The sequence below is a fragment of the Equus asinus genome, chromosome 20 (assembly GCF_041296235.1).
Source record: "Equus asinus isolate D_3611 breed Donkey chromosome 20, EquAss-T2T_v2, whole genome shotgun sequence".
Classification (NCBI taxonomy): Eukaryota; Metazoa; Chordata; class Mammalia; order Perissodactyla; family Equidae; genus Equus; species Equus asinus.
The window spans coordinates 73,192,262-73,206,807 of NC_091809.1; the positions used below are offsets into that span (position 1 = coordinate 73,192,262).

General features: G+C 34.9%; 1 protein-coding gene across 2 annotated transcripts in view; it reads right to left on the minus strand.

Moving 5' to 3' along the window:
• Positions 1 to 535: 535 nt before the first annotated feature.
• The window catches only part of EED (embryonic ectoderm development), a 30,058-nt gene continuing 16,047 nt past the window's right edge, over positions 536 to 14,546 (minus strand). Inside the window, exons 8-13 of one of the 2 annotated variants that reach the window (XM_014867964.3) lie at positions 13,040 to 13,173; positions 10,397 to 10,502; positions 9,176 to 9,250; positions 1,876 to 2,034; positions 1,273 to 1,346; positions 536 to 870 (exon numbers count right to left, since the gene is read on the minus strand). In XM_014867964.3, coding sequence (XP_014723450.1) covers positions 744 to 870; positions 1,273 to 1,346; positions 1,876 to 2,034; positions 9,176 to 9,250; positions 10,397 to 10,502; positions 13,040 to 13,173 — 675 coding nt within the window. In that variant the 3' untranslated portion in view covers positions 536 to 743. The remainder of the gene's footprint in view (positions 871 to 1,272; positions 1,347 to 1,875; positions 2,035 to 9,175; positions 9,251 to 10,396; positions 10,503 to 13,039; positions 13,174 to 14,546) is intronic. The other variant, XM_014867965.3, reaches the window with a different exon arrangement.

The window sequence follows — 14,546 nt, forward strand, 5'->3', positions numbered from 1 at the left end:
CTAATGATAACATTTCCACTAAGATTACTAACGGCTGGCTGCAAATCAAATGGCAATAATAGCTTTTAACTGTAAAGATAGGTTATTAAAACATTATTACAACTCTACAGAATTTTTAGCATAACTTATAAAACTATTACAGAAGAAATCACTAAGAAATAAAAACCATAGGAAATACAATTTCCAATAAAGATAAGGGCTTAGCATATGTCAAGTACTGTTCTAACTGCTTCACATGTATTAAATCATTTGATCCTCACAATAACCCTAGGAGGTAGGTGGTATTATCCCTGTTATACACACAAGGAAACTGAGGCACAGACATGTTAAGTTACTTATCCAAGGTCAGTTAGTGGCAGAGCCAAGATTTAAATTCAATTTAGTCTTAGAGCTTACACTTAATCACTACATTACATAGCTCTCCCCAGTTAAGTGTCCTACAAATAATGATCATTACAAAAATATAAGGCATAATTGTCTTACTTTCAACATTTCTTTTCAACACAATGAAAATAAACTAAAATAAACACACAGCTTTACAAAAATAAATTTTTATTAAAAGCAGTAGAGTCTGAGCAGGAGACAGTACAAAGAGTGTAAACAATGTAAACATCACTACATTCAGCTCAGCCTGATTGAACGCTGAAAGACAACTCTAAATGCTCTATGTGCCCTTACTAGCAAGATACATTAATTCTATTGTACAGAGAAAACACACTCTAATTTTGATTAGGAAAAGTATTTTATCGAAGTCGGTCCCAGCGCCAAATACTGGCATCATCACACACAGCTATAAGAATGCTGCTATCCCTGCTAAAACTGGTTTGTCGGATAGCAGCACCACATTTATGATGAGTCAATGTTGTACATCTAGGGAGAAAACAGGACAGCAAGTTAAATACGACACATACATAATGTTGTCAATATCTAACTTAAAACAATGATTTAGAAAATGAATAGATATTCTAAGTCATTTAGGAAAGCATTCAAAACCAGAATATACTTCAATAAGAACTCAATTTCCAATTTCACAAAATTGGGGTATATTTTAAATTCAAGAGGCACCATATAGCTTACATAAAAAGAGAAATAGTTTGTCAGCAAAGTACTCATGAAAAACAGTCATTATTAGAATAAAAAAGAAATACTGAGATGTGTAAATGTTACAAATGATTTAAGGATGGCATTGCAAGTATCATTACTTCCTCTATATTGGCATAACATTTTGGAGAACAAGGCAGAAATTATGAACAGGAATTTCTAAATACTTACTTGGCTTTATGAGGATCTTCTACTTCTAAATCCCAAACATAAAGTTTGCCAACCTGATTGCCCAATGCAAGCATCTGTATAAACATTTTTAGAAACATCAAATTATTAAAATAAGCTATAAAGATTTCAAGCAATCCTAAGCATCTTTCTTATTTCGGAAAAACTCAACTCCTGCCTCCGGCTATGCTCTTGATTATTTCTTTGCATCTTACATTTCTGATCAGTGAATGGAGATAAGAGCAACACTAACGCTTACAGAGGTGTAGTGTAAATTAAGAAGGCATTTGCAAATTTATGAAGGGCTTTACATAAGAAAAAGATCAATACTCTAATCACCAAAACATTAAATCTTAGTAATAGATGTTATGGAAAGTAAACACCTAACTGCCACCACTGAAACCTATCAATTTCATTTATAATAAGCACTACAGATGGCACGCAGAGCCATAAGGGAAGAATAAATAACGTCAAAGGCCAAAGCAATGAATACAAAACACCAAGGTAGATTCTTAAAGGAAACAAAACACAGACGCACAACAGAGAAAACTAAAATCGCCATAGTTTTAAGTCAAATAGTATCAAAATATAAAAATATGTTGCTACCTTTTGCCAGAAATCCATAGAAAACCTCATGTACCAAATGTCACATTGGCTGTAATCAAATCGCCCAAGAATAGTCACATTAGACTCACTGGGTTTAATTTTATCTATATCATCTTCCATTTTGCCAGGTTTCCAGCACACGATGGCATTTTCACAAGACTTTAAAAAGAGAGATGGAGAAATGAGAAAAAAGGAAATTGTTACTTGTAGAACTGAATTTTAAATATTAAAAACAAAGCTTTTTCTCTACTATCATTTTAGAATTGGCAGCTCTTAGAACATAGTTATCCATCTACTAAGTACAGTGATATACATTCATTTATATTTACAGTCAATGTTCACACTTGAGGACAAGAAGTCTGATTATCAACAGATTTTGACAGTACGAAAGCATTACACTGTCTGGAATATTCATTTTGGAAGTCAGAATTTCTCTTCCAATCCAAAGCAAACTCAGCTCTAGACACTTTAGCATCCAGAGTCTTGAAGTGTTTTATAACAAAGGTAAATTACAAACATCGCATTAGAATACATGGTTCTTCAGTATGGCCCCTGCTTACTTCACTAGTTTCATCTTTTCCCATCCCACTGCCCACTCCACTTCTAACTCCACGTGGTTCCCTTTATCTGGTTAACTATTATTGCTCCATCCCCAGTGTCTGCACTATATGGTAGGTGCTCAGTAGATGTCACAGGAAAGCTACTGAGTTCATAGAAAGGGCTTCAGAGATCAGATTATATAGAAGGCAATAAAAGCAGTGGTTTAACATCAAGACATTGATATGGGGACGGGACTGAAATAGGCTGAGTTACACCTTCCCTATCCCGTAACATCGAACCTTTGCACATATTCTACTTAAGCAGCAAGTGGTAAGGAATATGATGGAAGAAAAACTGCACAACAATGGGCACTATTCAGACTACTGTGTAAATCAGTGGTTTGCCCATTACGGGACATTTAGCAATGTCTCTGGCCTCTAGTCAATAGAGGTTGGAGACGCTGCTGAACACCTTCCAATGCACAGGACAGCCCCTCCCACAAAAAAGAATTATCTGACCCAACTTCAACAGGGCCAGGATTGACAAACCCTGATGGAGGTGAAGAGTGCCTCCTGGAGTTTTATAGGACACGGCCTACAGGATCACATGTGGCAGCCCTGTGGGGTTCACTGGCATTTAAACAGTTTAACAGCAGGGCCACAGTAAGATTAGGGAGGGGACACTTTTTACTTCTCTTTTTTAGATTATAATTTCTTTACTGTAAAGTACTTTAGAGCTCACCTAGTCTGATGACTCTTAACTAAGTGCATAACTGGGTCAAGAGCCTGCAGAGTTTTCTCAAAATACTCAGCGTGGCCCCAACCCTACTGAATGAGAATCTCTGAGAGGGGAGGCTGAAGCAGAAGAACTGTAAAATAAGTCTTCAAGTGCTTCTTACTGTCTACACCAGTAACGGAACCTTAATTAACAGAGTTCCCTCATGGAGAACTAAAGCATAGGGAAGTAAAAAGAATTAGCCCATGCTAATGGATGGCGGCAGTTGAAAATCATCTAGAGAGATTTTTAAAATTACAAATTCCCAGGTCCTTGTGCCAGATTTAGAATTTCTGGGGGTTGAAGCCTAGTAATCTACTTTTACAATGTTCTCCCAATGATTCTGATGCAGAGTCAGATTTGAGACCACCAATAATTCATTCAGTTCAGCTTCTCACCTAAAATGCAGAAACCCTTTTCTATCATCTGATTAAGTTCCAAGAGCTAAAATTTTAGATCTACTGCTTTTTACTTCTGCTTCCAAAACAATGGAGTAGATGTACTTTCCGCCATTTGTCCCACTAAGTACAGCTTAAAAGTCTGAATATCAAATATAAAGCAAACATAAGTCTCTGAGAGGAACAGAGAAGGCAGATTGATTAGGAACCCTGGGCACGAAGGACGTTGAGTTCCCTGGTTTTCTTTTGCCTCATTTTACGTATCCCAGACTGAACTCTACGGAGGCAGCAATTCAGCAATGCTAATTGGTCAAGACAAAAAAAGCTTTAACAAAAGCCTGTTCTCTCTAGCGAAAGGACCAGGAAAGTAGCAACCTAGCAAGAGAGAAAATTTTCAAACACTCTACTCCAGCCAAATATCACTGAAACAACTGTGGACCTGGCCCCACACGAATCAGCAAAGGCCCAGTGGGGAATCCTTCTCAGGTGGTAACTAAGTGACTGCCCCCTACCTCTCATGGTAATGAGGTGACTCCTCCTCTCTGGTTAGGGCCCTCCTCCTCTCAGAAGAGGTCCAGGGGAGAGTCAGAATGTTCACAACCACCCATTACCTGCAGTGCCAGTGGAGACCACCTAGGGAGCATTATTCAGGCATCCCAGCCTCCCCCAGCTAGGGTGGTATCACCTGAGGCCCAGTGGAAAGCCTGTTCTCCCACCCCAGCAGTAATGAGATACCATCACCAAGTCAACCAAGTGAGGAACCTGGACTTCCCGTGCCACCTGCCAATCATGAGGCAAAGCTCCCCTTCCCCAGCTGAAAATTTATCAGAGGAAGCCTGCTGTAGGAGATCTAAGTAAAATCCAGAGTCCCATAATACCCCCAAATCCAGATCTCAGTTAAAAATCACTCGTCATACCAAGAAATATAAAAATCTCAACTCTAATGAGAAAAAAATCAATAGAATGTCAACAGAGGTGGGAACTATCTGACAAGGATTTTAAAGCAGCCATCATAAAAATCCCTCAATGGGCAATTACAAACAGACTTTAAACAGTAAAAAAGTCTCAGCAAATAAATAAAAGATAAAAATCAAATGGAAATTTTAGAACTGAAAAAAACTATAACCAAAATAAAAAACAACTGAAGGAGAGAAGAGGAGAGATGAAAGAGTAAATCTAAAGTTGGAACAACAGAAATTACCGAATTTGAACAAGAGAAAACAGACTAAAAAAAATGACAGTCTCAGCGACCAGACAAAAGATCTAACGTTCGTATCATTAGAGTTCCAAAAGGAGGCGAGGAACAGAAAGAGGCTGAAAAAGAATTTTGGTAATGACTGAAAAGTTCCCAAATTTGGGACAAATCATGTCCCCAAAAGACATAAACCTACTACAAATTCAAAAAGCTGAGTGAATCCTAAAAAGACAAATTCAAAGAAATCCATATCAAGATACTTCATAGTCAAACTTCAGAAAACTAAAGACAAAAAGTCCTTAAGTAGTTAAGACAGACAGAACTTCTTACCTATAGGAGAAAAATAATTCCAATGATGGCAGATTTCTCATCAGAAACAATGGAGACTGGGAAGAAAGGGCACAACACCTTTCAAATGTTTAAAGAAAAGAACTGTCAACATGAAATCCTGCAGTCAGTGACTATACCTCTCAGGAATGAAGGTGAAATGAGGACATTCTCAGATTAAGAAAAACTAAGAAAATCTGTTCACCAGCAGACTTACCCTAAAAGAATGGCTATAGTAAGTTTTATGAACAGAAAGGAAACGATATAAGAAGGAATCCTGGAACATTGGGAAGGAAAAAAGAAAAATAGAAAAAGCAAAATGAGTAAATACAATATTATTCTTTTCCCCTTGATTTTTTAAATTATGTTTGATGGTTGAAGCAAAAATTGTAATATTATTTGATGTAGTTCTCAACTGTAAAGGGAATATTTAAGAAAATTATATTATAAATGGAGGCAAAGTGACATAAAGGGAAGTAGGGTTTCTACACTTCAGCTGAAGTGGTAAAATGTTGATGTATAGTAGACTGATATATATATCACATGCACATGACAAATATTGTAACATCTAGAGCAAACACCAAAAAAGCTGCACCAAGAAATATACTCAAAAATACTATAGATAAACCAAAATAGAATTCTAAAATATGTTCACATCACCTATAGGAAGTTGGGGGGAAAATACCCAAAGAAATAAAAAAATGAAAAAAAATTAAATGGCAGATTTAACATAATAATTGGTAGGTTAAGGATCGAATATAAATGGTCTGAATACATCAACTAAAAGACACTTTGGCAGAGTGGATTAAAAAAAATATGACCCAACCATATGCCATCTACAAGAAACTCACTTCAGATATAACAATACACGTAGATTAAAACTAAAAGGTTGGGAAAAGATATACCACGCAAACATTAATCAAAAGAAAGCAGGAATGGCTGTATTACTATAAGATAAAGAAGATATCAAAGCAAAGAAAATTGCCATAGATAGAGATGGACATTACATAATGGTGAAAGGGTCAAGCCACCAAGACGTAGCAATACTAAGTGTGTATGCACCAACCAACAGCACTGCAAAATGTCATAGAACTGAAAGGGGAAAGGTAAAAATCCACAATTACAGCTGGAGACTTTAATACCTGTCTCTCAGTAATTGATAAAACAAGTAGATAGAAAATCAACAAAGACATAGAAGAATTCAGCCATACCATTGATCACCAGGCTCTAAGTGACATTTACAAAACACTCCACCCAACAGCAGAATACACATTCTTTTCAAATTTCCATGGAACATACTCAAAATGGGGTCATAAAACAAATCACAAAAATTTAAAATAAATAGGACATTCTGACCACAATGGAATCAATCAGAAATCAGTAAGAGAAAGATAAGAAAATCTCCCAACACCGAGAAACTAAACATTTCATATCAAAATTTATGATATGAAGCTAAAGCAGTGCTGACAGGTAAAGTTATAGCAGCAAATGTTCACATTAGCAAAGTGTCAACTCAATAATAAGCTGCCACCTTAAGAAACAGGTAAAAGAAGAGCAGAATAGACTCATAGCAAACAAAAGGAAAGAAAGAAGATAAGAGAGAACAAAAAATTAACAAACACCTAGCAAAATGGACAAAGGAGAAGACAAATTACCGATTTCAAGAATGAAACAGGGATTATTACTAGAGACCTTGCAGATATCAAAGAACAATAAGGGAATACTTAAAATTTATGTAAATTTCACATTACATGTAATGGACCAATTCTTCAACCAGCACAAACGACCACAATTCACCCAATGTGAAATATTTAATTTGAAAAGCCCTTTAACTATTAAGGAAACTGAATTTGTAATTTTAAAATTCCCCCTCAAAAATATCTAGGCCCAGACAATTTAACTGAAGAATTCTACTAACCATTGAAAGAAGAATTAACACCAATTCCATATAATCTCTTCCAGGATGTAGGATGGAAGACTTATAAATTCATTTTATGAAGCCAATATTATCAATACCCAAATAGACAAAAAAGGTAGAAAAAAGAAAACTTAAGACAACTATCATGCCTCATGAATACAGACACAAAAATCTTTAACAAGATATTAGCATATAGAATTCAGCAACAAATAAAACAAATTATACAGCATGACCAAGTAAATTTATTCCAGGGATACAAGGCTGGATCAATATTCAAAAACCAATCAACACAATCCACTACATTAAGAGGCAAAAGCTAAGAATAACCACATAATCATATCAAATGACACAGAAAAAGCATCCAACAAAATTCAACACACATTCATTATAAAACTTGCAAAAGGGGGCCGGCCCTGTGGCCGAGTGGTTGAGTTCACACGTGCTCTGCTTCGGTGGCCCAGGCTTTCACCAGTTCGGATCCTGAGCATGGACATGGCACCGCTTATCAAGCCATGCTGAGGTGGCATCCCACATGCCACAACTAGAAGGACCCACAACTAAAAATACACAACTATGTACTGAGGGGCTTTGGGGAGAAAAATAAAATCTTTAAAAATAAATAAACAAAACTCCCAAAAAATCAGGAAAAAGGGAGAGTTCTCAACTTGATAGAGAACATGTACCAAAAACATACAGCTAATATACATAATTGTGAAAGACTGAGTTCTTTCCCCCTTAACTTCAGAAACAAGGATGTCTGCTCTTAACACTGCCATTCAACATAGGATGGGAAGTTTGCCAGTGCAATAAGGCAAGAAAAGGAAACAAAAAGCATCCAAATCAGAAGGAAACATATAAAACTCCTTATTTGCTGCTGCTGATGGTCTACTTAGAAAATCTCAAGTAATTACCCAAAAAAACCTCCTAGAACTAATACGCAGTTAGCTATGTCCCAGGATTCAAGATTAATATGCAAAAATCAACTGTATTTCTACATACTAGCAATGAACACATAGAAATGGAAATTAGAAATACCATTTATAATCACTCAAAAAAAGAGAAAGATAGAGATCTAAGAAAGCACGCACAAGACTCGTATGCTAAAAACTACAAAATGATGATAAAAATCAAAGAAGATCTAAGTAAACGGAGAGACATACATTCTTGGATTCGAGGACTAAGCAGAATAAGACATTAATTCCCTACCAAATTGATATATAGGTTTAACACAATTCCAATCAAAATCCTCCCTCCCCATAAAACATCCCAGGAAGATTTTTTATAAATGCTGACAAGATTATTCTAAAATATATATGGAAAGGCAAAGGAACTAGAATAGCTAAAATAATTTTGAAAAAGAATAATAAAGTGGAAGAAAGAGCTCTACCAATTCCAAGATTTATTACAGAGCTACAGTAATCAAGACTATGTTTGTAGTACTGGTGGAGGGAACAGATAGAAAAACCAGAAATAACCTCAAACAAGTACGGCCAAACGATTTTTGACAAAGGTGCAAAAGCAATTCAAAAAAGAAAGGATAGTCTTCAACAAATGGTGCTAGAACAACTGGCTATCCATAGGTAAAAAATGAGCTTCCATCTAAGCCTCATACAAAAATTAACGTAATATGGATCATATATTTAATATAAAACATAACACTATAAAACTTTTAGAAGAAAACACACGAAAAAATCATTAGGATTTAGGCCTTAGTGAAGAGCTTTTAATCACAACATCAAAAGCATGATCCATAAAATAGTATTTTTAAAAAAATCAATAAATTGAACATCAAAATTAAAACCATTTGCTCTGCAAAAGACCCTGTTAAGAGGATGAAAAGACAAGCTACAGACTGGAAGAAAATATCTGCAAACTACATATCTGACATAGGATTCATATTCAGAATATATTAAGAACTCTCAAAACTCAACAGAAAAAAAAACAAAAAACAAAAAACAAAAACCAATCCAATTAGAAAATGAGCAAAAGATATGAAGAGACATCATCGAAAAGGATATATGGATGGTAAATAAGCACATGAAAAAGATGTTCAACATCACTAGCCGTCAGGGAAATGCAAATTAAGACCACGATGAGATATCACTACACACCTATCAGAACAGCTAAAATAAAAAATAGTGACAATACCAAATGCCGGCGAAGATTCGGAGACACTGGATCTTTCATACATTGCTGGTGGGAATGTAAAATGGCACGGCCACTCTGGAAAATAGTTTGGCAGGTTCTTAAAAAACTAAACGAACTTAACCATGACCCAGCAATTGCCCTTCTAGGCATTTATCCCAGAGAAATGAAAACTTAAGTCCACACAAAAACCTGTACACTGTTCGTTAGCAGCTTTATTTGTAATAGCCTAAAACTGGAAAGGACCAAAATGTCCTACAATAGACGAATAGTTAAATAAACTGTGGTACATCCACACCATGAAATACTACTCAGCAATAAAAAGGGAGAACTACTGATACACACAACAACTTGGATGGCATTATACTGAGTGGAAAAAACCAATCTTAAAAGGTCCCATACTGTAACATTCTTGAAATGACAAAATTCACATGTGATAAAATGACATAGAACTATACACACACATTGTACAATGTCAATTTCCTGGATTTGATATTGTATTATAGTTATATAAGATGTAACCATATGGGGAAATTGGGTGAACGGCAATATGGGACCTCTCGGCACTATCTTTGAAACTTCCTTTGAATCTAATTTCAAGATCAAAAGTTAAAAAAAAAAAGGCAAAACTATACCCGTAAAGCCAAGAATAAAAATAAATCAGGCTCTGTCTAAGAAAATGTGAAATGTGAAATGCCCAGAAATCCACATCAAGAAAAGAAACTGGATAGCAATTTCTCCAAATTTGACAATCCTGAATGTTAAGATGACATCACCAACTTTTCTAAGTTATCAGCAAAAATATATAAATTATATATATATATCGACATGCTAGAACAGGGGTTGGCAAACTACAGCCCATATGCCAACTCCAGCCATCTGTTTTGTACATAAAAGTTTATTGAAATGGACACAAACATAGAAAAAAACACTACTGGCTTTAGAAACTGGTTATTTTACAATAACATTGGATATCAGAGAACAATATCATCTTACAAATTAACAGTTTTCATCTTATTGGAGCACAAATTATAATGATTCATTGGGATGTTTTATGCCTAAAACAAGTTTCCAAATCTATCAAAATACCATGAGACTTAGGGGGAAAAAAAAGCAATTTCACATCTGCCATCCAATTTACCAAACTGCAAAAAAAACTGTGCTCCCTGCAAAGTTCCAACTCACACAAACAATGGAAGTACAGCTTAACAGCAGTTACTATACCTTGGAAAGTATCAAATCACCTAACCATCGCACACAATCGACATAATTCCTATGTATGTCTCTGGTAGAAAAGTCAGGAAAGTGAATTTTCTGAGAAATAAATGGCCTGAAATGGAAATGTCAAAAGTTAAGAGAAAAAAGTATAGTAGAATCACACTAATTTTCATTTTCGGATTTATTAAAAAAACTCTGAAAAATAAAATACATGACTACTAATTCTTTTGTGTTCCTAGAAAACTGAATACCTTATCTGTTTATTGAGAGCTAAAGTCTCATTCCACTTTTATTTCTATATTTTATTCCATTATCAGCTCTCAATTCAATTTTATTTTTTTTTTAAAGATTGGCACCTGAGCTAACATCTGTTGCCGATCGTTTCTTTTCCTTCTTCTCCCTAAAGACTCCCCAGTACATAGTTGTATATTCTAGTTGTAGGTCCTGCTGGTTCTGCTATATGGGACACCTCCTCAGCATGGCTTGATGAGCGGTGCTCGGTCTGCAACCAGAATATGAACCAGAAAACCCTGGGCTGCTGAAGCGGAGCATGCAAACTTAACCTCTCGGCCATGGGGCCAGCCCCTCAATTTAACTTTTATCCTATGAAATTTCATTTATAAAAATTACAGCTTCCTGCCTTACTATATACAGGCCAAAACTAATCACGCCAATTCTGGCTATCCTAACCAAGAATAAACAGACATCTGATTACAATACTGAAAGCTTCTCATAGAAAATACTAAGCTACCTACGCAATCCTTTAAAATTAAGCCCTAATGATTTATCAAAGTCAACACATCTTGATTATTTCAAAAGACAGTTATCTAAGAAAATTCTAGGACACATCACTCCAAAGGCTGCTAAAGATAAGGTCAGATGAGAATCTTGCCTTGAGCAATAATTTCTGAAAATGCTATCTGGCAGTAATTTGACATTTATTAGTTAGGACTTTTCCTGTATTTAGGAAAGTAAAATGAGATGCCATTTCTTCCTTAAAGATGTTTGTGAGAAAACCATAAACGAGAAAAGTTGCTGCCAATTCTGTAGTTAAAGTATACCTAACGTCTAACATTTCTAATCTAGGAAGTGATTCAGTTTTTATATTGAAATAACTGTAGAAGTATGATATACCATGAACTAGTTGTGTCTCGGGCAACTCACATGTCCTCTTCTTTACCTTTCCCTCAAAAAGGATGTTGGGCTGAATCATTTCAAATATTCCTTTCAATTCAAATTCTGGGATCTTTTCTTTATTAAAACATTAAAATGCTATTAATGATTTGATATAAATTCTTAACTCTGCTGTAATTATGTTAATTGCTTTTTAGTCAAATACATATTATAATCTATGGCTAAACCTCTCTCAAAGAGAAGACCAGCATAATTGTTATTTTCTTTAAGCTGTGAAATACAGTATCTATTTATTCCAGAGCTCTAGAAAGTCTAAAAACATAATCTCACTATTTTACCAGCCCCTGGTGTTTTAAAAAAGAAATCTGAAAGTTGTACTAATTCATAAAAGGCCTCTGAGGTCTGACGAATGTCAATGCATTGAAATATTTACTGATGGTTACAAATTTAACTAACAATCTATTAATAATCTGGTTTGACAACCAGAAAATAAACTCTAGCTCCTTGCTAAAAAGTGTAAACAAAGTTAACATACACAGACATACAATAGTTATACTTAAAGTGTTAACAGCGTGATAAGATTCTGAAAAAACACTCAATTAAGAATTAAGGCATTTCAAAAATATATTAAGAAAATTGCAAAGTTCTGATTCCTAGTCCATGGAACAAGACTCCTGCTTTTGAATTTTTTCCATTTAGTGAAGTGAGAGCATCATTAAGGAAAGCATTATATTATCAAGAATTAAAGCTAAGAACCCCATTTAAAAAGTTATGATTTATTGTCTTGAATTATAATTTACAATGTTGACAAATAATGCTAATGATGCTATTCTGAAGGGTCCGTTAGTACACAGTAAATTTAAGTGGCTCAAAATTTTTACAACTTAAAAGGCCAAGCATATGCACAGCTAAATAAAAATAAGTGAAATGTGCTACTAAATTAAGATGAAAACACAAGTTAAAGGTGATTTTGAAAAATGAGCCAAAAACATATGGGCATAACTGATTTTACTGTGCTTGGCAGCTACTGTGTTTTTTACAAGACCCTCCACCAGCAAAAAGATTACAACTCGCTGAAGTCACTGAAGGCTCAGATGGTGGTTAGTATTTTTTAGCAATGAATAATTTTTTAATTAAGGTATGTACATTGCTTTTTTAGATATAATGTTACTATACACTTAGACACTTACACTTAACAGTATAGCATAAACATAACTTTTATATGCCCCGGGCAACCAAAAAATTTGTGTGATTCACTATGCGATATTCACTTTATTGCGATGGTCTGGGATAAAACCCGAAATATCTCTGAGGTATGCCTATGTCAGATCAAAAATAAAAGGCTTCCACTTAACAATCGGTGAATTTTATGGCATGTAAATTATACCTTAAAGTTACTGAAAGAGGAGCTTCTAAACTCAATGTTGGGAACTTACATAACAATTTTGGAAAAAGTAAAATGCATCCATTCAACAGCATCAGATAATAAATTGTTTTAAATACCACAATTGTTACCTGTTAGTCTTATTTGGGTTATAATCATAAGATTCCTTAATTGCATTCATCATTCTCTTTGAATTGATCCTCCAAAGTTTAAGAGAGTGATCCATACCACAGGACATTATTTTTTCACCCAAAAGATCATAATCCTGTACATAAAACAGAAAAGTTTAAATTATATATATAAATTATTTCCCCAAATTATACTATCCAATTTTCAACTGATGTACAGTACTGTGAAAACTGTGTTTCAAAACACAACACTAACATTTTGGGTTTCATCTATGTAGGCCAGAAATTACAGAGTTTCTACTGCTTTCAAGATTTAGTTTTAACTCATCTGTCACCATCACAGTATATGAGCTTATACAATATGGAAGAAAGTACGTAAATTGTTTGAATTTAGTTTTATTTATTCAATTTTCTTTAAATATTTCCTTTGCTTGATTTTGAAGGTAAATTGAATGCTGAGGTAAAACAATTATTCTATATCACAAAATCCTGAATAGTTATATTGCTTTTCTTTATGCAACCCTGATCAAGCAATGAGATTGACATCTGTATGTGAAACTACAATGAGTCTTTAAACAACTGAAATTTTACTTTATCTGTACATCTAAGTCAAAACACTTCAGGTACACTGGTTTTAGAGTTTACTTTAAAAATGAATAAAGAAAAAAAGTCTAAAAAAGGAAATACACAAACTTTTTCATTTATGATGTTTACTAATTTTTTGTGTGTGTGAGAGGAAGACTGGCCATGAGCTGACATCTGTGCCAACATCCCTATATTTATGTGGGATGCTGCCACAGCGTGCTTTGACAAACGGTGCTAGGTCTACTCCTGGGATCCCAAACTGTGAAGCCCAGGTGGCTGAAGCAGAGTGCACGAACTTAACCATTATGCCATTAGGTTGGCCCCTGCTGTGTACTAATTTTAATAGGTGTCTAACAGATCATCTATAGCAACCACCCTATTCCACAAATAAGACAGAGGTGCGGAAACGCTATTTAATTTAGCACCTGGTACATGCGTTAATGAAAATCACACACATCAATCCTTCTAGCAGTTAACTCCTGAATTACAGAGAATAGACTGTCTCCCACTCTCATTTTAAGAAATAAGAGTATAGAGTTCTATTTAAGGAGAATATTTTCCTTACTCACCTAGATACCCTATGTTAATTCAACTTTTGAATTAACTGTGAACACTGTTTTACTAGAGCCTAAGAGCTTTAGGTTTGGTGTTTACTGAATTCCCAAGCCTGGTTGCTGCTGCTTTTCCTAATTACCTCACTGTCAACAGCAACAAGATACCCTTAGAGTCAGTAGCTGTAATTCCGAGTTCTTAATAAAGGATGGTAGTTTTAGCTCTTTCACACATAAAGCCAGATGGAGAATGCCACTGCAACTTCTGGAAAATCCAAGTCGACAGGGTATCATAGGTAGGTATGATTCTCACAAAAGCTATAGCAATATTTAATACCTACAACTAAAATGCTTCATGCTTCAAAATATGGTGC